Raw genomic sequence first — 26602 nt, 5'->3', positions numbered from 1 at the left:
AGGTGACTTTTCTGTGTTATGGCAAGAGTGGTGAAGTAGTTGCTGTGACAATGTGGAAGGCAGAGCACCAAGGCTCCAGTTCAAAAGAATGAAAGTAAAGTTGTTAAGGCCGGTGCCTATTCCTGGCTGCCTTTGGCAGTGTTTTACAGCACAGACAAGAGCTCAGGCATATGTTGGCCAGTTTTAAAGAGAGATGGAAAGAACAGAGTCTAAAATTTTGGTGACTTTTGGGTTGCAAAAGCCAGCTGCTTTTGTACAGCAGGGGATAAGAAGGTTTATCAGAGTCTCTTATTAAGTTTTTAGTCAAAGGATGGATGGAGGGCAGCCCTCGGGCAAAGATGAGATAAATAATGTTGCAAGCTTATTACTTCAGATTACTCCAGGTAGTCTCAATTAAAAAGAGAATGAGAGAGATGTAAAGCAGGTTGGGAATGGGTGGAGAGTACTCACTGGCACATGAAAATAACTAGAAACAAGCCAGTTCTTAAATGTTTTGGAGGGAATTTTAGTCAGTAAATCCTAGAAGTCATCTTCAAATCCCTTTGTTCAATTCTTAAGGCAATTTTCAAGTACAAAACCTGCATTAGCAGATGTAAGATATAAGCTCTATATACTCTTAAGGATAGTCTGCTGTCCCATACCCACTTCAAATTTTGCAACAGACAATTGGACAAGTGGCATTTCTCAACAGGAAATGCCAGGGGACAGCAGAGGACACAGGACAAAGGAGTACCTTCTCAAGAACAGTACCAGGATCTTTCAGGGTAGGAGGATCTTCATAATGCCTCTCTAATATGTTCTATTTATTTTCATGACCATTGACTGTGGAATATTTCCTCTACTTCTCTTATCCACATAGAGATATTTATTTTGACTATCCTTTTCTGCTCTAACAGGTACTGATCCATGGGAAACATTGGCCTTAATGGGGGGGGGGTAGGCTGTGCTTTACCCAGAAACTCTGGAATTTGAATAGGGTGCAGTGATGAGAAGAGACTTTGCCAGAAGTAAAGGAAAGGGAGGGACATTTCTTTCTCCTGGTATCCTCTGTTTGAATTTAAGGTAGCCCGGAATTCAACATTTCTGGAAATCCAATTCTACCAAGTTTACAAACAAAGCCCAGGAGAGGGATAGAGCAGCAAAATGGAAGAAATCTTGAGTCCCTGAAGACCTGAGGGCATAGTCTGATCCCTCCTAGCCTAGACCAGTTGAAGAGTCACATAGAGGAATAACTGCTGTCTATTTTAGCTATTTTATTATAGGGCCTTTGGGGCTGCATTAGCATAACATTGACCCTAAGACATCTAACTTAAAGGCTCTCCAAATTGTGACCCTAAGATTCATTTCTAAAATTTCATTCTGTTTCATCATAGGTATACTATTCTACTTTGGCCATTTATTTTGCATATGATCCTTGACCACATCTTGTGCATTTCTCTTTCTTACATTTATTCATATGATTTGACTTTTCTCTTGACTCCTCTTCAACTAAAGTTCTCTCCTTTAGTTCATACAATATTATTCCTTTTTTATAAATATATAATAGGTAACTTTTACAAATTCAGCTATGGAGTCTATTTTATTATTTAATTGCCAGAAGGTCATACTATACATGTTTTATGTTTCCAATTGAGTTATAAGTTCCAAAAGAGCAGAAACAGTGTTCTATTTTTTATATCTCTTTGACATTTATACTTCAAGCTTCAGTAATTATTTGGTGATTGATTAATTGATGAAACACAGTGGCATCTCTCACTCATATTGGATGAATATGTAATCTAGTAAATTATCCATAATCAGCTTAACATATCTTTTTAAAGATACAAATTACCCAAAAGTCTTAATACACATACTTGTCCCAATTCTGTCAGAGGAGTGGAGAGTCTATTCATATTTTTCTATTATTCTGAATCAAGTTATCAAATGCTACTCATACAGATGCAGTATTCCATTTTTAGAAACTTTAAACTGAGAATGGTGCTAATATCCTTCCATTCTACATTTTTATTTTCTTTGCTTTGTTAAAATTCTGGTAGCTACACAGGCTCTAGCTAGGTTTAAATAATCATAATTTTAAATATATATCATGACCTTTCCACCCATCTATTTTAATGTGTTGGTAGTTATTTTACAAAATAAAAATACAGTATTGCTTTTCATAAGTTTAGTTTAAGTGGTAAACTTTGTTTTGTCAAAAAAAAAAAAGGAGGACAGATATTTGAAATTGAAAGAATATTAATTGCCTCTTATTCACAGATCCAAAGTACACATCCAGTAGTCTTGAATATTGTGCAATGAATTTTCTTCATTGTATCTGACCATTAATCTTGATCTGACTCTAAAAGCTTTTACCTCTCTTACCTGTGGGACCAGTACACCAATATCAAAACAGAATGGTGTTACCTAGATAACACAGATTTTTGTGTGTTTGGTTTTACACTGTTTTACTGCTTCACACTTCCTTCCTTTGGAATTATAATTAGCCCACCCAGTGATTTACTTTAATTAAAAAAATAATGACAATAGATTTTTCTTCTACTGCTGTTTAAAATGCATTATAATCTGTGTGCATTCTCCCTTCATCACAGCCAGATCAATGCAGTAATCTATTTTCTTCTTAGACAGATGAACTGAGACAGCGTTGGCTTATTCTCAGTTCTCCCCCTGCAACCAATAGTTTGAATCCTTTTCATTAAGTTAAAATAATAATGGTAAGAGCATTCAATAATGAGCATTCATCCTTTTTATTGCCAAATCTGAACCTTTTTGAAGCTTCAAGATAACTTTTACAATGGTGCGTGGCCTAGTGTTCATTCCATTCCAGCATCCCAGTGAAGAGTGTGGCAATGACCAGTAGCTTAGGAACTAGGTTCATGCTTAAGAAGTGACTTACTGAAGTTAATGAATTTTCATTTAAAAATACATATTTAGATGGCACAATTATATAATTTGACCTATAAAATCACAGGCAGGCCCTGTGGCCCAGCGCTCATCATGACCCAAGTTTAGGTCATGATGTGCCTACAGCTCTCTTCTAGTCTAGTGGTTCCACTCTATTTTGTCTTTAAACATTTACTCCTACAAACTGTGATGATCATCTTTAATGTTTTTCTATTAGCGAAAAAACTCAATGAACTGAGCAATCCTTTGTTGCTTTTCAACAGCATACCACAAAATGTACTGAGTTCTTAATGCATAGAGATGAATTGGAGCCCTTATTCTCAAGATGCTCACAGTCTAGTGAGGAAGCAAATTAAAGAAAAAAAAAAAGTATCATTGAGTCATATATACTGAAGTAAAAGTCCATGGGAAACAAGAGAGATTTAATAGCTGATCCACAAAATTCTTGCTCATCCAGTCTCCAAGTGAATTCTCAAATGATACCATTTATATCCTATGTGAATGTAATAGTTTAGTATCCTTAATAAAAGAATATTTTGTACCACTAAAAAAGTTGGAAAATGTATTAGTTGGTTAAGTACTTTGAAGTCTCAGGATGAGAGGTACTAGGTGGTTCAACTTGATATTATGTTCTCCTAAATTATTTTTAATCATCTGGGAAATAAAATCTTGAGATTAATTTTCTGTAAGAAGTACAAACAACTTGATTTTACTTCCCTTAGTAGATATAATTTTACAGTGTTTTAAAGCATTGTTAATTGATCTCAGCAGGATCATGCTTCATCTATTTGACTGAATAATTATGCAGTTCTGTAGTCATGGTATCCGTTATCCTTTCATTTGGTTTTCACTCCAATTTTCAAGGTCAGGTTTTCTTCTTGATATTTTGCTAACTATCTTGCCTTTCACAATAATCCATGTGCTCCTAACAAATTGGGGATTTTTAAAAAAGCTAAGGTTATTGTAAAATGTTTATTAGTATAAATCACCCCTCCTTTTCTAAATTGCTTAGTAGAGTTTTACTGAATTTCTCTAGGAAAATGTGATAAAAACTCTCTTTTAGTCCTTGATATACACTCTTTTTCAGGATTCATTATTTTTCAAAAGTATTTGAAACTTTGTTTTATTTTTTAACGTATCTGAACTTTGTTAGGATGCAATATATCACATACCTTTTTATTTATTTATTTATCTATTTTTATTTTTTCACATACCTTTTTATAATCACTGTGCCTGGGATAATGCTTCACATATGATATCAACTAATAGATGAAAGAATTAATGAATCAATGAAACCCATAAGGAAGTTTTTTGTATCTGGTTGTCCAAATATTCTATCAGGTGTAGAGTTACACCTTGAATTTCATTTATGTCCTAGAGAGGAGTAATTGAATTTTACCTTTGACTAAAGTACTATTTTTTGACTAATTTTTAAGACATCAGGAATGATCTAATAGCATTTAATGAAGACATGGCCCTGCCTCTAGTAGGTCATAATTTAATCACACCTAATTTAGATGTCTCTAATGCAAAATTGATTATAATAAAAATAAACCTACAACTTGTTGAGCTAATAATAATATCTGCCATGTATTGTGTGCTTGCTCAACATATATATTGTTTTATATAGTCATATTAACAGCCTTGTAAAGTTGATATTCTTATGTAAATATAGTATGCATATAGTATTCTTGCTACTCATCTTTTTAATATTAGTTTTCATAATCATATCCACCAATTAATCAGTTTTAAGATTGAATTACTATTCAATTAGTAAATTCACAAAACATATATCATACACACTTATGAAAATCTCTGCTTATTGTACATTTAGATTTCAGTTATTCACTCTGAATCATTCCCTTCTCTAGAGCTTATAGTATCTCCTTCAAAAAACATTTAATGACACAGCTTCTTTTTCCAATCACGAACATATGCATACGTTATGTATTCACTACATGAACCTGTCTTTGGCCAACCCTTTTGGAATATTTTTTGTAATTCAGTTTGTGCCCTACCATGCTCATAAAACTTTGCCAAATCTAGTAACTATTATAGTACTTTGATTCTTACATTTCTAAATTTTGAACCTACTAAACCCTTTTTTTTTTAATCCAACTCACTCTTTATCCTATTTCAGATCTCAATTTAAACTTGACTTTATCAGAAAATTCTTTCCAGACCTCTTCTTAATTAAAACTAAATTTTCTCAATTATATACTTTCATTATAGCCTTATGTTTCCTTTATCCCACTTGTCATATTATAATTAATGCTATGTAACTACTTATTGACTTGGTCAACCCCAAGTTGATAAATTCCATGAGGGCAGGGCCATGTCTGTCATTTGCAAAACTGTATCCCACAGTACTATCCATATTAACTTTTTAATAAACACTTGTGAAATGAATATCTTTTTTTTCATGGCAACAACATGCAGTTGTGAAATAATCTAAGGTTTCTTCTTTTTTTTAATCTTAGAAACATCTAGGCTAGAACTACAAATCTATCTATTAGTTGGGTGACTTTGGGAATGTTACTTTATCTGTGTCCATTTCTCTTTCTGTACAACAGGGAAAATCATATATGGTGTTGGGTAATTTGTGAGATGCAATGGGAATATGAATGCTTAAGTGCCTAGAAAAAAAGGATGACTCACAGCTGATCTCAACAATTAAGGTTATTAACTTTTTCAATTTATAAACTCTTAGAAGGTGAGGAAGGTGGTGTTGCTTGAACTGGTCACATCTGCTAATGATAACCTCCAAGAAGTTCTGATGAATAAATTAGTTACTAAGTAATTTATAGGTATGTTTCCTTTCAACTAATATAGAGGACTGTCAATAAATCCCAGCCTCCATTTGGATTTTTATTTATCTCAGATCTTCCTCCAGGAATTTTTTGTTTTATCAATAATCCCACACAGTTTAGTATGGTTTATGTTGCCTTCACATTATTTGCTGATAATTTCAATATCTCTGTGAAGAGAGGGTAAAAAAGAAAGATATATTTCTAGAAAAAAAAAACAGATGAATTTTAATTTGACTCAATCATTTGGACAGAGCAGTAAACTTATATAAAGTGTCTCTGACATTTTCAGAAACATTTTTTGAGTATAAAGTCTTCAGACTAGTTTTCCAGTAATCTTCTTGATTCACTACTCATTCTTGAGTACTTCTGTTTTATCCACAAACACAATCTCATGGCCCAGATACCAAGAATACATTCAAATAAAACTGCAGTATATAAGGAATTTTATATATTTATTTTTTGCATTTAAAGAAATTGATCACTGCTCAAATAATAGTATCATGAAAATAACTTTAAAGTATTCTCTCCAGAACACTCCAATCCCATTTTAATCTTTGCTTTATGGAATATCAGATGAGACTATGTCACTTCTATAATTGTTTTATTTTAATAACCAAAACTTTCCAATCCTTATTTTAGTGTCATCTGTTGGTGAAAGAAGGTAACTGAGTCTGGCAATTCTGCTTTTTAGATGTAATTATTTACTTCAGAAGCACAGTAAAGTGATAAGCAAGCATGGTGTTGTTATCTTGTGGGTACATTTGGTGAATTAACATGAAAGTTCTTTATTGCTTAAATCTCTATTTCCCTTAAGAATGATTTTATAATAAAATCACCAGTTATTGTAAATGCCATGTATAGCAATGATTAGTTTATAAGCTGCTTTTACTAAATATAGCAGACTGTGTCTTCATTTTCCCCTGCAATTCAAACTCTTGATAGCTGGTAGAAACAATGTCTAAAAATTAGTCTCACTTAGCTAGTTCTAGACTCTCATATTAATTAACAAGTTAATTTAAAAAGTTCAAATATGAAGCACTATTTATTTTTTAAAAATCAAGACTAAAAAGTGAATCAGAATATAGCATTTTTTGGTGGTGGGTTGTAATTCTTTCAGTTAATATCACATCCTTGGCTGTTTGTCTTAAAATGCACATAGCTTAGGGAGAAGTCCCAAATTAAATGGTTGGGAGAGGACAAAAAATAGAATCCATGAGCAGTGGCTATAGAATTGTGATCTCGTAAACTTGAATGTGAAACATCTTCCTGTCTTCATGAGATTACTAAGTCTACAGAGAATGAGTAGTTCTTATTTATGAAAGTCAAAATACAAGGGCAATTGAAAGTAGGAAATTCCTGAAGGTGAGAACCAGATATGTTTTAGAATTTTCTTTTTTGAGTTTTATTTTGAAACAGCCTAACTTCTTATCTGTCTGTTGACTTAGAAATAATTCAGCTACAAGTCAGGCAATAGAAAGTTAATGTATTAAGATTCCAACCAGGGCTGTGATTCATTCATTAACTTACTTCCTGTGTTTTCCATTTTTGCTTCAGGTACTTTGTTCTGGGTAATGTTTATTTGTTCATTTAAATCAAAGTTAAATCTGAGAACTATTTAGAGCTTGCTTCTCTCTTTCCCTTCATCTCTCCACCTAACTGCTTCCTGTGAAATAATTTAGAAACTGCTTTTTCTCCTAGATATATAACTTTATGCTAATTGAAGTCCTGACCTTAATTATTTTTTAGGAGGTGAGAGAGAAAGGAGTGGATCAATTCTAAGGCCACAAGTGGTAGTTTCATTAAGAGAATTTCCTTTGTTATTACTATATTTAAGAGATTGAATGCTTATTCATTTTATCAAAACTTATTAACCTCACCATCTCTTGCAGCAAACATCTCATCGTTCAATCAAATGAATTTTTAAAAAAAGAACCTATTTCAAGAAAAACTATTTTTCAAAAGTATTTTAAAGTATTACTCAAAATTCAGACAATAACTTTGTTTCATATTTTGCTGAAAGTGAACTTATACCATATGCCTTAGAAAAATAGTAAAGTGAAATATTAGAGATCATTAAAACCTTGGCTACTGATGAATATTTTACAGATCTTATTGTTGTACCGTTAATGCAGAGGAAGCTTAAGGAAATTGCCTGTTATTTAGAGAAACCATTGATATTTAAGTAACATTAGTCAAATTTCTTTTTACTTTTTTTAATCAGGTTTTAGACTAAAATAGTTGTCCTAAACTAAAAGTGAATGCTTTATCTAATATATGTAATGTATAAATCCTCATAAAAGTCTATAAATCTTCAATACATTTTTCACTGATTAAACTGACTTCATTTGAAATTTATCACTGATTTTTCCCACTATTATTGAAAAGTTTATACAGAAAAAATGAGGTTCACTTAGGAAACACTCCTAAAAGTACTACAAACCTATTACGAATAAAAATACAAAATTTCAACTCTGTATACACTTCTTATTTATAAATGGCCATTGCTTTTGTAAAATTGCATCCACATATTATTTAGATATTTTTACTTACTGTCATTGATATTTTCCATATTATGGTGGCTTTTAGGTATTTCGTTTAATATAAAATAACATTACGTGGAACTCACTAACTATATAAATGGTATGAATATCAAGACCAAATGGAAACATAATTCATTTTTGTGTTGCAGTGGTTTTTTAGCTTTTTATTTTGCAATAATTTCAGACTTTCAGTTAAATTGTCAAATTAGTACAGAGTTACGCTATACTCTTATCCAGCTTCCCATAAGATTAACTACTCCTGTAACCATGGCATAATTGTCAAAAATAGGAAATTAACATTTGTATAATACCCTTAACTAAACTGTAGCCTACTCAAACTTGAATACCTTTTAGCTCAGTAATTCATTAGTTAGTATTTGTATTGACAATTATTTATAGTATGAAATAATATAAAGGTAATAGAAAATTTAGAAAATAATATCAGGAAAAAGAAATCTTTCTTAATCTCATTAATTTCTTTAAGTTTTACTATTTCTATGTATTTTCTTTCTTTTCACTTACAGTGAAACTAGACTTTTCCTCTGAGATGAATATTATTTTTAAAAATCTCTTATATTTGTATACTTGTATACTTTTAAATATAAACTAATAAAATAAAGTAATAGATAAAATCCCCTAACATATCAGGCATTTTCCAGGTACTTTATATATTTAAAGATCTATTTAAAACTTCACAACTTTATGTACTTCTTATTATTGTATTTTCAGGTTAAACAAATTGGGAACTTTAGCCCAGTCTCTCCAACTTTAAAAATATTTCATTTCATCACTGCACTATATTTTTCTTATTTAAGTGGAAAAAAAGTTTTTACCCAAAATGCACACATATATTTTTGGAGAAATGTTTCTGATTCAGAGTTAAGCAGATGCATCAAAGTAATGGGAGCATTTTAATAAAACTTGATTTGCTTATTAATGTGTTAGTAGAATGTAACTTTGAAGAAGTCATGTAAGTGGTATTAATCTTAACTTTATTATCTGTATAATATGACTAATGTTGATTTTTAAAATTGCTAGAAAGATTAAATACTATAAAATATTAAAAATTTTCTAACACAAAGAATGAAACCTAATATCTTTTTGGTAAAATTTGGTCCCTTTCCCATACTTCTGTGTTATATGTGTTGAAATGAAAGCCATTTCCTTTTATTGTGACACTTGTTGAAAGGAAAAGAGATATATCTGTATCTACCTATAGTTTTTAAAATCTAAAACATTAAAATAATGTATTAAAATAACTGTAGGGGGATCCCTGGGTGGCGCAGCGGTTTAGCGCCTGCCTTTGGCCCAGGGCGCGATCCTGGAGACCCGGGATCGAATCCCACGTCGGGCTCCCGATGCATGGAGCCTGCTTCTCCCTCTGCCTATGTCTCTGCCTCTCTCTCTCTCTCTCTGTGACTATCATAAATAAATAAAAATTTAAAAAAATTTAAAATAACTGTAAATTCTCCTTTTCTCTCCTATTTACAGAATTGCAGAGTAGCTCTTGTGGAAATCCAGGAGTTCCACCCAAAGGTGTATTATATGGTACACGGTTTGACGTTGGGGACAAGATCCGCTACAGCTGTGTAACTGGATATATTCTTGATGGCCACCCTCAACTCACCTGTATAGCTAATTCAATTAATACAGCCTCATGGGATTTTCCTGTTCCCATATGCAGAGGTAAAGAAAAAAATATTTATTTTTTTTTACTGATTGAATGTTTGTTTGACACATGAAAATGTTTTAAAAGTAAGAGTTGTAGTCATACAGTATATTTGCAAAATATGTTTGGCACCTCATGCTTGTTCCTTTTATAAAATTTGAAGCTTAAAATAAAAAAATATATTTCTGTATACTTGTACTATATGACATGTATACATATATTCCATGACAAGTTTAGAAAAAATGCTTGTCAAAATAAGATGTTACTTGTGAAATGAAACAGTACAATATATCTCTATATTTATACACATATGTATGCATAGTACATAAATGTGCTTTAGCATTTATATTAGACACAAGGTTAATGATGTTTAGAAATTTAATTAGTCTGTCAGAGTCATAATTTTGTTGACATTTTGAAGTATTGATTGAATCTGTGAATCTTTTAAAGATATCTAGTGGAAGACTTAGCGTGGGAATTTGTGAAATAAGAATGCTATATAGTTCATTTAATCGATACTGATTAATATTACTTATGTTATGGGGAAAGCAATAATACTCTAATGTGGAAACATTTTCAATGTATTGTGACTGAAACATAGAACATGTTCAGTGATGTTCAGTGGAAGCTGAATTCATGGATGAATCTTGCCCACAGAAATTCTGGAGACCTTTATTGTTTTCTGTGGGCTTGGCTTTCTAACAAAGAGACAGATAAATGAGTTGTATCTCTTTTATCCTTTGGCATTTGCTTCCTGTATGAATGGGACATAGGAATGTCCAGCTGCTGATCTAAGTCACTTTGTAGCTTCCTCTCCAACATGTGGCTGGAAGTATATGAAGGAAAGACCTCTGAAAATCAGAAACAGCTAGCTTTTTATCCCTGCTTTGACAATGACCATAGGAGTGACCTCAGGCAAATTGTGTCAGCTCATTGAGATTGATATTTGAACACTTAGAACATCATTTGAATACTGTAGCATACTAAGAGATTTACAAGTATAGTCGTTTTTAAATTTCACAATACAAAACTGAAGTGCAAAAAATTTGAAATAACTGCTCAAGTTTACTCAGTAAATGTCAAGAACTCTAAAGAGTCAGATTTTACTCAACTCTCAAGTTAACAGATTTCTCTGCCACAGTTTCTTGGGTGATGATAGAAGACCCCAGTCTTTTGGGTCAGAAACAAAGGAAAGTTTATTATTCATTGACATGTCAGCAGCCAAAGTATTAACATTTGTGCTAGTTCTCAAAGCCCTAATTCTCACAGAATGATATAAAGAGTATGGGATACCTGCACACATCATAGGTGCTATTTTAGGAGTTGGATGATGAGTTTAGGAAATTGAATTCTTTATAAATGAGCACGTCTGCCCTTTGCTCTGAAGCAAAGACACCCCTAGGTGCACCTCTAGTTAGGCACCCCTAGTTAGGCACCCCTAACTTTATTCCCCAAGCTTATATGCAAACTTGCCCTTTACTCTGGTGGAAGACACTGTCCTTTAAGACTATTGTACAAACAACTTTGAAAAGATAGTTTAGTACAAAGAACAGAAGGACAGTTGGACTCTCTGCTTACAAGATGTGAAGAAATGTTAAAGTCCATGGAGAAATTTCTCTCAATTTGAAGTGTGGTGGTTTTGCTAGATTTGAACCCATTCTGTTTGGTTCTAAAGCCTAAGCTGTTGTTTTAGTGATACTTCACTAAAATAATTTGCATCTCTCTTCAGAAGTGTTTTATTATTTGAAGAGAAATGGAGTTTTATAGTTGAATCAGTCAAAAGACTATTGTTATTCTTCCAAAGCATAAAACTTCCAAAATCAAAAGGACTCATTAAGGTATATAAAACCAAAAAGCATTTTTAAGAGATTTCAGGGGAGCACTACGAGTACTACCTGAATATTTCTTCCTGTTTTGGGCTCCTTCTTTATCTTAGTTCAGAGAAGAACCTGTGGAACAACAAAGATCTGAGTCTAAATTCTAGTTGTGCCCCTTTTTGACCAGGGCCTTTGAGCAAAGAGTATATTAATTTTGGAAAGTATTTTTTTAGCTCTAATAGGATGAAGAGGTGGAAAAGCTAACATCATAGTACTGTTAGAAGTTGATATGATAGTATATGTAAAGTACCAGATACATACTAAGTTTTATTTATGCTAGCTCTATCCACTTTTTCTTAGCACTTCTTACTGTCTCCTCCCTAAAGAAAAGAATTACAGTCCTTAAAAAAAAAATGACCGTCAACAAAAAGTGGGTGGATAATATCTATTATTGTATATTCAAGTCTAACCCCAAAACGGATACTTCTATCTTGTCATTGTAGTTTTGTTTTCCCAGAGCATGTACTCTACTTCTCACCCTCTAATTTCTTCAGACTTATTTCCTTTGAACTGTATTTCCATTTTAACCTCTATGATTTTTATTAAAAAATGATACTATTTTTAGAAATTCTTCCTGTTTAACTTCAATCTGCTTCAGCTTACCTTTGCTTCTCTTTAATAGTGATAACAATGAATACATTTACTCATTTTCTCATCTATTTATTCGAACCCCACCCTGTGTAAAGCATTATTTTATGTACTGAAAATCAAAAGATGATTAAGAAATAGATCTTGTCTTTAAGAAGGAAGTTCTAGTGGATTTAAACATTGTGTAATCAGATAATTACAATAATGTAATAATTGCCTTCATATCAGAATCTATAGAGTTGTTAGGCACCTTGATAAGGACGACCTTAATTTCTCCCAGTTGAGTGGAAGAAAGTTCAGGTAGGGATAACACTTTAAGGGAAGATTTCACAAAGGGCTAACTAAAAATAAAAACTACATAGAGCAAGAACATTTTCAATGAGGCAATAATTTTCCTTTCTAGTCTTAAAAGTAGTTCTGGTATGTTACTAACACTCACTGGCTAAAGGTAGAGTCTATGAAGTCAGACTTCACAGAGCACATGATCTAATTTTCTAAGGAGCAATTTATCTCCCATTAAGCATTTTTTTTAAACTTAAAGAATAGGGAAATTGAGTATTTGGATTTTGTGTGGTTGTCATTCACACAGAAAAGATAGACTATTTAGACCATGGCTCCCCTCCTCTACTCTTTGCCACTTGATAGCATACTGATTCTTTAATTTATAACTTTGCAGGGGGCTGATAACCCTGTAATGATCTGTTTATTGCTTTCCCTGGAGTTTACATAGTTTCTCTCCTTGACAAAACCCTGCTTTTAGAGAATTCTTCTGATGCTTCCTAACAATGATAGTTTAATTAAGAAAAACAAATGCTACCTCGACTTAGAGGATATGGTACAAAGGATTTTGTGTTTGTTCACAAACAGGATGAATTTTATCAACACTATCTGCTAGTATTTGAAAAAGACAACTAACTGCTTGATGCTGAGCTACACAATCTTCTATAAAAAGTGAAAGTGAATTCCTATGCTATAAGTCTGTATTGGAGATACCAGGGACATGTGCCTTTTCTGCCCTCTCTCCTTTGATAGATGTTTCTATGACATTTATTCCCAGTGAGTTGCAATGTGGCCCCAGAGTCCTTAACTCAGTGCTCCCAACATTCCTTACTAATTAAGAGCAGTTGGCAGACAAGGTGAAAGGGATATGCTATTCCTAAATTAAACGTTCTAAAATTCATAATGATATTCTATATTCAGAATGGCATTTTGATATACACACCTCAGGGCAAACTAATAAAACTCTTTGTAAAAGTTACACATAAAATATAGTGTTTTAAATGGACCTAAAACTTGGTCCACAAAAAGTCAAATCATTGGATGGAAGAATTAACCTAGTAAGATTTAAGTCATCAATCATGGAATATTTAAAGTTGTATTGGGATGAATTCTAGATTAAAGAAAAATTTAAAAGGGTGTTATATGTTTTAGAAAAAAAAGTGATATATTTTCTTGATGGTTTGAGTATATTTATAGCCCAAAAGAAAGATCTTAGAATCCATAGAGATTTCAGGGAAAGCAGTGATCAATGAAGAAATATGATGCTGTCAAATGTTGACAGGGTTTATTTTGATCTGACAGGTGAGATCCGTTTGGGGGAAGGCTTCTTTGTTAGTGATGTAGATGTCATATAGTCAATTAGTGCCATGTGACCTAAACCAAATATTCGACAGGACAAATAAGCAAAAGAGCTATTGAGGGAACTGTCACTTCTGGCAAAGCATAAGAAATTGCCATTAGCTACATTAATAATGAGGAGTGAGAAGAATCTTCCAAGTTTTATTTTTGGGAATAAGATTGCCTTCTCTGACAATGTGGTGAAGAAAACAGTTGATAAAGAAAAGAGCATCAACTTGTTTTGTCAGAATGTAACTTTATTCTACTACTTGAAACCTTGGGCAACAATTCTGGATCAAAATGTGTCACCAAAACATGGAATTGGGAAGAGCAAATAGAGGTAATAGTTGGAGAAGAGGATAGAAGAGGAAAGGTTTAGCCAGATGTTTCTATATGCAAATTATACTAAAAGCCTTCCAAAGAAACAGTAATTTCAGATCAAGGTTAGAAGTAAAACAAACAGCCAACACGCCCTCCCCCTGTCCGCCTGCCCCCAAAAGCAATTAGTAGAGAGTGTGGAAAAGAAGTAAAGCTTGTAAGATATATTGTGAGGCTCATGGAAGGATGTTCATTGTGTTTATATGTTCCTTTGCTGAGTGATCTGGAAACCAACTCAAAAAGGCATTAGAAAACAGAAAATGCCATTTAATCTGTATATTTGCCCTGTTGATGCACTTATGCATGCGTAAATGCTGAGACATGATATTCAAAAATATGATGCTACATTAATAATAAGTCTGGTTTTTGATAAGCCTAAGTACAAAAATAATTACGAAAATTAGAAAATATTTTATTAAATTGAGAACAAAACACATAAATAACTGAATGTCATGCTTCTATTTGTTTCCTGTAGTACTTAAATATAATGCTGAGCTACAAATCGAAAAATGAAAATATTTTCTAATATGGTATTTTCTATATGAGATCAAAACAGTCCAGTGTTGTTTTTTGAAAATTCCCTGTAATATTTTAACAATTTTTCTTTTGAAACTAAAATCTTTAGTCCCCCTTCTTAGCATTTGAAAACAGTAAATTGCTTTCTTTTTTGCTTAAATCCATTCCCAAGGAGAGGATACTTTATTGTAATTCTCTGAATCATAAAAAGTACAGTGTTAGGGATAAATTGTTCTGTGCAAAGAAAAAAAAGAAATTCACTGTGACTATCAGAATGTCATGGGCCACACCATGCATTAAGTATTCTTTTTAAAAAATTGGGCTTTTATGGTTCAATGTAGTCAATTTCCAAAGATGATACTGTATGGTACTGCACTGTTTTATTTATTTATTTATTTATTTATTTATTTATTTATTTATCTATCTATCTATCTATTTATATTTATTTATTTATTTATCTATTTATATTTATTTATTTATTTATTTATTTATTATTTATTTATTTATTTATTCAGCACACTCACATGAGTGGTGGAGATGGAGGGGCAGAGGGAGAGGGGGAGAATCTTAAGCAGGCTCCACACTAAGTGCAGAACCTGACCTGATGATATTCTATATTTGATCACTTGATCATGAACCGAGAGATCATGATTTCAGCCAAAATCAAAAGTCAGTTGCTTAAAGGACTGAACCACCCTGTAGCCCCTCTGAAGATGTTATTTTAAAATATTACCTCAGGAAATCTTTCAGCGGACTTAATTTCTCCACCACACTTGCCATTATTATCTGAGTAACCTTATTTGGGCACCACATTTGCTTTGCATTAGCCCTACCATTTCACATAAAGGTTTCTGGTTTCTTTATGTGAACTACTATATTTGATAGTCATGAGGAAAATATTTTTAGTATGCCTTTTAATAAATAAGGAATTTAAGCATGTATTATTTGGTAATGGGATTATACTATTACCTCAAAGATTTTCAGTTCACAAGGAAAATTTCCAAGTGTCCAAATGACTTGTAGGCTCTTCCATCAATAGTCAGGCCAACACTCATTTGCCCTCTCATGAACCCTAATCTTGTTCTGAAAAGTCCATTTGTGTGATAAAATGCCAAAAATGTCCTTATTAAAGTATTTAGCATGATAGAGCAAAGGACACATGATTTGTCTTTGAGGTCATAAGATCTGTGAACTGATTTGCCTTCCTGCTATGCATTACCTGAGTGTGTTGTTTCTTATGTCAGAAATTGACCATTTTTACCTTTCTTAGTAGGCTGAGAATGTTAGAGGGATTAGCTTAAATGAGGTAATATTTAAAAATATTTGTGTAATGCCTAGCATATAGAAGTTAACAAAAATTTGCAAGTTGGTTTCAGAGACATTTTATAAAAGTAATTTAAAAATAAATATATGTAACAGCTATCATTTGTGTTACATATGTGTTCAGTATCTGTTGACAGTTAAACATGTGCCTACAGCTCTGATATAATGGAGAATACTTTTTAAGGTAACAGTAAAAAACTCTGTAAAAGTGTGGACTCTGGACTAGTTAAAGCTTTCATTTGCTTTACATCTCTGCCACTGAAAAGGTATAGAAACTTTATCTTGGGGATCCCTGAGTAGCTCAGCAGTTTAGCGCCTGCCTTCTGCCTAGGGCATGATCCTGGAGTTCCGGAATCAAATCCTACATCAGGCTCAACTGCATGGAGCCTGCTTCTCTCTTTCTCTGTCTCTCTGTCTCTCATGAATAAATAAATAAAATCTTAAAAAAAAAAAAGAAACTTTATCTAGATATTTAGTTTTTCAGATCTTAGTTTTCTCATCTGTATAATAGAGGAAGTCCTCACTAATTTATAGCACTATGATGAGGATAATATTTAAGGATGGATTTAACATCAACAAGTAGCAACTAAAAAAAAAAAAAAACAAGTAGCAACTAATAATCCATAATAATCAACAAGTAGCAACTACCTAATTTCTAACATCATCATCAAAACAGGTATTTGAAATCTTGATAGCACCAGAGAATGGACTTATCTAGGACCATATAGGCAGTGGAACTAATTTTTTATCAGAGTTGCAGTGGTTAAGGAGAATTTTAAGCCCTAAATTAACCTTAAAAATTAGGTTGAGGTCAGCAAATAATATACATCAGTGGTGAAAATATGTTTCTCAAGGGTTACAGCACGTCTTAGGCATTCATTTCTGGAAATTGTCACATTTGAAGTATATTCAATAACTAAACTTATATATATTAAGAAGTCATTATTCACAGGCCACAATGCTAAGTGTAGTGATGGATGAAACAGCCCAGACCTCTATTGAATGTGGAATCTTTTATTTGGAACATCGTCTATATGGTGACCTGGAAAAGATAGACTGGCACTCTTGTGTAAGCAATAGGTACTGGTCTTCTGTGTGTTTCTGATATTTAGAGAAAAAAATCAGGGCCTTGTATTCTTACCATATAATTGTCCTGTTCTGCTGCAACTGACAGTAAGCCATGACTTCAACATTCAACTTACACATTATTTTCCGCATATGATATTAGTATGTTGTGTCTCCATTCAGGAAGAAATTTCCCCTCCTTTTCCACCCTATATATGGTAACTCAAAGATTTTTGTGACTTTACTCAATTTTCCAAGTTTTTTGCTTCTTCATCCACCATTCTTATTATAAACTAATTCATTTTCTTTATTGCCAAAGAAAATGAATTAGATCTGTATTTTTTCTATTATAGGTTATGATAATATATTATTAATTTGCAGAAGTTTGGTTCTTTGTCCTTAATAGAATGATTTCCATTTCTTTCTCTTTTGTACAATTCTTAGAAAAAATGCCAACAGTGAGTATTTTGAAAATCAAAGACAAAGTAAGTTTCTGTTTCATGTTGACTGAGTCTTTAGTTATTTATTTTATATAACTTTGAGCCATGCACTTCTTTTTTTTTTTTTTTTTTTTTTTTCTTTTTATATAAAGTTTATTTACTCTAAACAGCAATACAGACAAAATGCTACATAAACACAAAGAAAGCCATACAGCAAGAAGACGCCAGTTGGACTTTGGATCTGAGGCTCATAAGCAAGACAACCCAGGTTCTAGGGAGAATGAGGCATGAGGAGGGAGGGAGGATGGCTGGAGGCTGAGTATAGCTCTCTCTAACTGGTGTAAAGTATGCCTGTTTCTGCGAGCAAAGGAAACGAGCATCTCAGAGATCATCAAAGCATAAAAGTTTATAATTTTACAGCAGTTGAAATACTGATATCAATATTAAAATAAAAGTGATTTTTCCATAACAATCAAAAATACAAACTACTCAAGGAAGAGACCCTGTATGAAAAACCAGGCCACTCAACGAGGACTGTGTACCAGTCATGGAGATGGGAAAGGGCATCCACTCAACCTTCCCTGGGTGATTAGTAATTGGACAGAGCAACATTAGATTTGCAAAAAATTTTGTAAATAAGTTCTTGTTAAGCCAATCCTTTCCTTCCAACAGTGCCACACGGTCACTGCTTAGAAAGGTGCAAATTTCTTGGCTTGTGCTTGAACTCTCTTCTCCTAATCCATTCTGTTTTGGCAGTAAATCACATGGGCCTCTGCTTGGGCTGAGTCCTGGGTATCTGATTCATTTAGAAGTTTCTGTATTCCTAACAAAATCTGCTTAATCAAGAGGGCTGGCCTCCAGTCCTTGTACTCCTCGAGAATGGACAGGCACACTGTGCCCGAAGGGTACCTGTGTAGGTAAAACAGCCATGGTTCAGATTTGCATTTTGGGGGTGAGAATGGATAGGGGTCTCTGAAAGGCATCTGTAGTTTAAACAAGCTTCCTTCCCACAGAGTCCCTTTTTTTGCCTGGAATGGCCGCACTCCCAGTTCATGAAGTTCATCTCATCATCGGGATTTTTTGTCAGGACAGCCACCAAGCCAGATAGAGGTCCTTTCTCCAGGCAAGTCTGCCAAGGGTGATCCCAGGCAGATACAAGTTTCCTTGGGCAGCTACGGCCAGGCAAGCATGGCTGACAAGGCAGAGGAGACGGGCCTCGGAGGCTGCACTCCTTTGTCTCTGGACTTCCTTCCCAAGCCTGCTCTGTGCATGGCCCTGATTATCTCAATATTAGTTTAATTCTACACAATTTTCTTTTTTTTTTTTTTTTTTTTTTTTTTTAATTTTTTTTTTTTTTTTTTTTTCTTTCATTTTTTTTTATTGGTGTTCAATTTACTAACATACAGAATAACACCCAGTGCCCGTCACCCATTCACTCCCACCCCCCGCCCTCCTCCCCTTCTACCGCCCCTAGTTCGTTTCCCAGAGTTAGCAGTCTTTACGTTCTGTCTCCCTTTCTGATATTTCCCACACATTTCTTCTCCCTTCCCTTATTTTCCCTTTCACTATTATTTATATTCCCCAAATGAATGAGAACATATAATGTTTGTTCTTCTCCGACTGACTTACTTCACTCAGCATAATACCCTCCAGTTCCATCCACGTTGAAGCAAATGGTGGGTATTTGTCATTTCTAATAGCTGAGTAATATTCCATTGTATACATAAACCACATCTTCTTTATCCATTCATCTTTCGTTGGACACCGAGGTTCCTTCCACAGTTTGGCTATCGTGGCCATTGCTGCTAGAAACATCGGGGTGCAGGTGTCCCGGCGTTTCATTGCATTTGTATCTTTGGGGTAAATCCCCAACAGTGCAATTGCTGGGTCGTGGGGCAGGTCTATTTTTAACTGTTTGAGGAACCTCCACACAGTTTTCCAGAGTGGCTGCACCAGTTCACATTCCCACCAACAGTGTAAGAGGGTTCCCTTTTCTCCGCATCCTCTCCAACATTTGTTGTTTCCTGCCTTGTTAATTTTCCCCATTCTCACTGGTGTGAGGTGGTATCTCATTGTAGTTTTGATTTGTATTTCCCTGATGGCAAGGTAAGATAGATAAACCATTAGCCAGCCTTATTAAAAAGAAGAGAGAGAAGACTCAAATTAATAAAATCATGAATGAGAAAGGAGAGATCACTACCAACACCAAGGAAATACAAACGATTTTAAAAACATATTATGAACAGCTATACGCCAATAAATTAGGCAATCTAGAAGAAATGGACGCATTCCTGGAAAGCCACAAACTACCAAAACTGGAACAGGAAGAAATAGAAAACCTGAACAGGCCAATAACCAGGGAGGAAATTGAAGCAGTCATCAAAAACCTCCCAAGACACAAGAGTCCAGGGCCAGATGGCTTCCCAGGAGAATTTTATCAAACGTTTAAAGAAGAAATCATACCTATTCTCCTAAAGCTGTTTGGAAAGATAGAAAGAGATGGAGTACTTCCAAATTCGTTCTATGAAGCGAGCATCACCTTAATTCCAAAGCCAGACAAAGACCCCGCCAAAAAGGAGAATTACAGACCAATATCCCTGATGAACATGGATGCAAAAATTCTCAACAAGATACTGGCCAATAGGATCCAACAGTACATTAAGAAAATTATTCACCATGACCAAGTAGGATTTATCCCTGGGACACAAGGCTGGTTCAACACCCGTAAAACAATCAATGTGATTCATCATATCAGCAAGAGAAAAACCAAGAACCATATGATCCTCTCATTGGATGCAGAGAAAGCATTTGACAAAATACAGCATCCATTCCTGATCAAAACTCTTCAGAGTGTAGGGATAGAGGGAACATTCCTCGACATCTTAAAAGCCATCTATGAAAAGCCCACAGCAAATATCATTCTCAATGGGGAAGCACTGGGAGCCTTTCCCCTAAGATCAGGAACAAGACAGGGATGTCCACTCTCACCACTGCTATTCAACATAGTACTGGAAGTCCTAGCCTCAGCAATCAGACAACAAAAAGACATTAAAGGCATTCAAATTGGCAAAGAAGAAGTCAAACTCTCCCTCTTCGCCGATGACATGATACTCTACATAGAAAACCCAAAAGTCTCCACCCCAAGATTGCTAGAACTCATACAGCAATTCGGTAGCGTGGCAGGATACAAAATCAATGCCCAGAAGTCAGTGGCATTTCTATACACTAACAATGAGACTGAAGAAAGAGAAATTAAGGAGTCAATCCCATTTACAATTGCACCCAAAAGCATAAGATACCTAGGAATAAACCTCACCAAAGATGTAAAGGATCTATACCCTCAAAACTATAGAACACTTCTGAAAGAAATTGAGGAAGACACAAAGAGATGGAAAAATATTCCATGCTCATGGATTGGCAGAATTAATATTGTGAAAATGTCAATGTTACCCAGGGCAATATACACGTTTAATGCAATCCCTATCAAAATACCATGGACTTTCTTCAGAGAGTTAGAACAAATTATTTTAAGATTTGTGTGGAATCAGAAAAGACCCCGAATAGCCAGGGGAATTTTAAAAAAGAAAACCATATCTGGGGGCATCACAATGCCAGATTTCAGGTTGTACTACAAAGCTGTGGTCATCAAGACAGTGTGGTACTGGCACAAAAACAGACACATAGATCAGTGGAACAGAATAGAGAATCCAGAAGTGGACCCTGAACTTTATGGGCAACTAATATTCGATAAAGGAGGAAAGACTATCCATTGGAAGAAAGACAGTCTCTTCAATAAATGGTGCTGGGAAAATTGGACATCCACATGCAGAAGAATGAAACTAGATCACTCTCTTTCACCATACACAAAGATAAACTCAAAATGGATGAAAGATCTAAATGTGAGACAAGATTCCATCAAAATCCTAGAGAAGAACACAGGCAACACCCTTTTTGAACTCGGCCATAGTAACTTCTTGCAAGATACATCCACGAAGGCAAAAGAAACAAAAGCAAAAATGAACTATTGGGACTTCATCAAGATAAGAAGCTTTTGCACAGCAAAGGATACAGTCAACAAAACTCAAAGACAACCTACAGAATGGGAGAAGATATTTGCAAATGACATATCAGATAAAGGGCTAGTTTCCAAGATCTATAAAGAACTTATTAAACTCAACACCAAAGAAACAAACAATCCAATCATGAAATGGGCAAAAGACATGAACAGAAATCTCACAGAGGAAGACATAGACATGGCCAACATGCATATGAGCCATGCACTTCTATGGAAGTTTTGTTTACTTGTAGTTATTGTCTGCTTGTTTTGACAAACAATAATTTAAAGTATTCTAAGTAAAGGTCTAGATTATTTGAGGAAAGTTTATATTTTTCAAGAAGCTACATCAAATAGTTTCATAATATTGCTCCTAAAATAAAAACAGAATTTTAAAAGCATTAAGCAAAACTCGTTCCTAACACTTCTCTACATTTCAGAACATGTAGAAAGATAGAAAATTATATTATCTTGATGTCTACAAAGCATTCATATGATTATATGGGACCATGACCTAAAGAAAAAAATGATGAAAAAAATTAAAAAAAAAAGAAAAATGATGGAGTGTGCTTGGCCAAAAATATGTTGATAGCTTCAGAATTTCTGGTGGTAAAACAGACTGTTCTATAGATAGGAACCTTGTAAAGCAATCCTCTAAGATTATACTAGGATTTAAGTTCAATGAACCACAGTGATGGTCATTTGTTATTCTGTTGCTTTGTAAAGCTACTTCAACTCAAAAGTTGAGGCAAAATAATTTTGGATACAGGAGGAAAGGGAGTGGAAACCCACCAAAGACATTGAATAATGCCATAGGACATGTTTTAGTAGACTAGCTCTATATGAAAAGTCCCGTTTTTTGGACTTAGAAAGACCAGTATAAGAATTTTAATAAAATCATTCTGGAAGGATACTTCACCCATTTTTGGCCTTAGGTGCTGCCTCTCCTTGTTACAGTTTTATTGGTCACTCACTGTCTTTTAAGTTATGTAAAGGATGTATTTGGTTGAGCCAATCAGTTATTAAAGACCTAAGATGTAATTAATAATGAAGAACAAAATTGAAATGCTGAAACATGAATGTCTTCAGAAACACTGCTTTTTTGATCTATTGCTCTAATATGCTCAAAATCTAAAATGTTTCTATAGTCCTTTTCCTTACGTGTTTCCCAAATATAAATCTGACTCAACAGAACAGAAATAATTTTATTTTTACCATATAAGTCTTAAGTTTGTAAAACTAGTATTTAATATCTTAAAATTTAAGGGAGTCTTAAAAAATAAGTATTTTGCTTATTACTTTTGTTCTCATATTTATATAATTAATTCCTTGTGTCTTGACCAATGCGATTTTCTCTTATTTACTGTTCCTTGTGCCTGAGGTTATCATAGCATTCAAACTAAGTTAAAATATTAAGGTCATTTATTTATACTTGTATTTAATTTTTAACTAATTAAAAAAACAATGCAGTATTAAAAACATGACACACATAGCAAACAAAATAAATTAAATGTAAATAAGGATAGCTATGTCAAGAGAAAATAACAGGAGTGAGATGAAACCAAGAGCAAAGTTAATACACAAAAATCATGTCCTATATTCTTCTATATTTGTTAGAATCAGCATTAAGTTTGATTTTAATCCATCTGGTAGCCTAAATAAATTGTGAAAACATAATTAGTTCATAGTCTCACAAAGTAAAAGCAAACAATTTTTGATGGAAAATGAAACTTGCAAAGTAGAGTAAGAAATGTCTTATGCAGTATATCATAAGGAAAGTAGAGATAAAAAAAAAAGTAGAGATTAATTTAATGGTCTCTGTCTTTTACAATATCTGTAAATTTGAACTCAGGGAAAGAACTTTCTAGGGTTGCATCACATTTTCTTTCTGCTATACAGGAAGGCTTTGCTGTTGAGAAGATCAAGGACAGTATGCTAGAATCAAGACACATATGCCTGATGTCACTGCCTAATTTAGAGATGTATAAATCTACCTAGATTTAGTACTGACCCATTTTTTTCTTATTTTCAAAATTTGAATCTGTTACTTTATAAATTTGGAATTTGCCCTCAGAGAACAGCCAAAAAAGCACACTGTTTCTGCATTAATATGATCTTAATTTTCCTTTAATTTTGTCATTGAATAGATACTTAATTTCCTAAACAATTTAGTTTTTATATTTATACCTTTTACACAGAAAATTCAGTATAATATGTAAAGACTTCATGCTTAACATTAATTTGTAAGCACCTATTTATAAATACTGTATCAATTATTCTAGAGTTTCTGAAAATGTATGATTGCAATCTCATAATCTTTTCTAAAATGGCTTTGATGCTGAATTTTTGTATCTACAACTTAAAAAGATGATTCTAAACAATGGTAATGAGGTCATTGTTAATTAATTGCATACTTAGAAGATTATCACATTACAAAGTATCATGCCTCAATAAAAATATTGGGTATGTTATTGCTATGTCCCTAAGTTTCATTCAAAACACAGAATTTGATAGTTGTAGTGTTAAGATGTGAAAATTATAGCAACATATTTTCATATTAAAGATGAGATAACATCTTTATAATTATATTCACTTAACAAACACCTATTGATTGACAAATATGGAGAAGAGATACACAACAGTTACTGATTTTAGAGAACTTATAATGTCTAGGATTATGCATAAATAACTACATACTGTAGTATAGATAGCCACTTCTATTGCATCTCCCACAAAAGGTACAAATAATATGTCATAGAACTTCAGAGGCAGTTGAGGATTTATCTTGGTGAGAGATTAATATTGATGGAGACTTGAAAAATAACCGGTGATACGATAATATATTGTACCATTTCCTTTTTATCTCATAACACATAGGGAACACTTTCATTGGGTCAGAGATAGTTTTGAAATCTACATATAATAATCCATTTAATCTTCATACTTATGCTTTAGAGAGTGATTACCCTCTGGATATCCATTATATAGATAAGGAACCTAAAGCATGATGTGGTTAAGAAAATTCTCAAGATTGCATAGCTAGTAAAAGGCAGAGCTAGGATTTGAATTCAAACAATTTGGCTCCAATATCATTTTCTTAAGCTCTATATTATACTCTCTTCCCCACTATCTCAATTATAAACCTTTTCTCTCCACTTTTTAAAATGTTAGCCAATAAAAATGCTTAACACTTTTCCTTAAATTAAGTCTAACCAACCATACAAACAAAAGTCTTAATTTTATAGAAATCCAGTGTTGAGCTACTGCCTTAACCCTCTACTCATTTCAATTAAAGATTTATTAATAATTGTCTTTCCTTATTTCTTTGCTCTTCACCACTCTTTTTTTTATGCTTTCAGAGCATTTCAATGGGTAAAAATAGAGAAAGCACTTTCCAGGGCAAGGGAGCAAATGTATTTAGTCACATATAATGTGCATAGTCATGTGAATGTTTATAGCTGTGTGATGTAACACATCATTTGGAGAAACTAAAAATGAGTTGACTTTGGCTAGTGGAGACAGATATAGAGAGGAGAGATTACAATTTCAACTGAGAACATTGGTTGAAATCATCTTTCGGAGCATTTTGAAGTCTAGATTAAAGAGCTTGAAACTTATCCTCTAGGCAGGTGTAAGCCATTAAATATATTTGAATGTGAGATATCAAACATTTTTTTTGACAAACTAGCATCTGCTGTTCATGTAAAATTATCCATCATAAGTGAAAGACCATCATCAATAGTCAGAAGGTTTGTGTCCTCCATTTTTGCACACAAAAACATTTGCACAGAAGTCAAGATAGTTGAGATAAGTTTCTATCTGTCATCTTTGTTTAGGATGCTGTAACAAAATACCATAGACTGCATGGTTTATAAACAACACAAATTTATTTCTCACAGTTATGGTAGCTGGGAAGTCTAAGATTAAGGCACGGTAAATTTCCACATATGAATTTTTAGGGGACACATACATTTAGTCTGTGCCACCATTTCAATGATAATACAGCTAATATTTATTAATTCCTTATCATGTTCTAAGGAATAATATATCTAAGCATTATAGCGTATGAATTATCTCATTTTACCTTTATAAAAACAATTAGTGATGAATATCTCATTTCAAGTATCCACTGAGGCAAGTGGAGGTTAAAAAAATTGTCAAAGTTCACACTGGCATAGTGATTAAAACCTAGTAAACTAGAAACATTTTCTGTAGCATCTTTGTAAGATTCTAGAACCAGTGTAACTTTCCAGTGATGGTTAAGTTTTTCTACGCACAATACTCTGGTTATTGAAAGAAGGACAATTTTGATCACTTGTGAATAGAGAGTGAATCTACCACCAGGATTCATCCCCTGGGGTATCTGTAAATGCTAGAAGATAGGCTAAAATTTCAATTAGCAACAAAAAAAAACTTGAGTTGCTATTGATATCTAGCTTAGTAACTAGTAAATATTTAGGAAAGAATGTGCTACAGTTAGTCCTGGGACATTTTATCAGAAAGGCCACCTTCAAATTTTTTTGGATACTATCTTTACTTCCCATAAGTTTTAGCATCTTCAGTGTATGGTGTGTTTTAATTCAACATCTATGTTCTGAACAGAGCATATTATTTTTCAACCATATTGGAGATGATTTCTTTAAAGATAGATGATTTCTAGGTCAGTTACTAAAGTATATTTATTAAGTGGTTGTGAGGGTAAATTATTTCATGAGGACATCTGTATCAATTCTTAGCAATCCTCAGTAATCTCAAAGAGAAAGTGTCCCATTATATGGGGATAATTTGTCTTCCTAAATCCTTCTAAAGTTTAACTAAATTTAA

The 26602-nt window shown here is 33.4% G+C and overlaps 1 protein-coding gene across 2 annotated transcripts in view; it reads left to right on the top strand.

Moving 5' to 3' along the window:
- Window positions 1–26602, top strand: part of CSMD3 (CUB and Sushi multiple domains 3) — a 1311859-nt gene that overhangs the window by 256637 nt on the left and 1028620 nt on the right. For both annotated transcript variants that reach the window (XM_038555367.1, XM_038555366.1), the window contains exon 4: window positions 9743–9937. In XM_038555367.1, the coding sequence (XP_038411295.1) occupies window positions 9743–9937 (195 nt within the window). The remainder of the gene's footprint in view (window positions 1–9742; window positions 9938–26602) is intronic.

The sequence above is a fragment of the Canis lupus genome, chromosome 13, assembly GCF_011100685.1.
Source record: "Canis lupus familiaris isolate Mischka breed German Shepherd chromosome 13, alternate assembly UU_Cfam_GSD_1.0, whole genome shotgun sequence".
Classification (NCBI taxonomy): Eukaryota; Metazoa; Chordata; class Mammalia; order Carnivora; family Canidae; genus Canis; species Canis lupus.
This window is presented reverse-complemented; position numbering and strand designations above follow the sequence as displayed.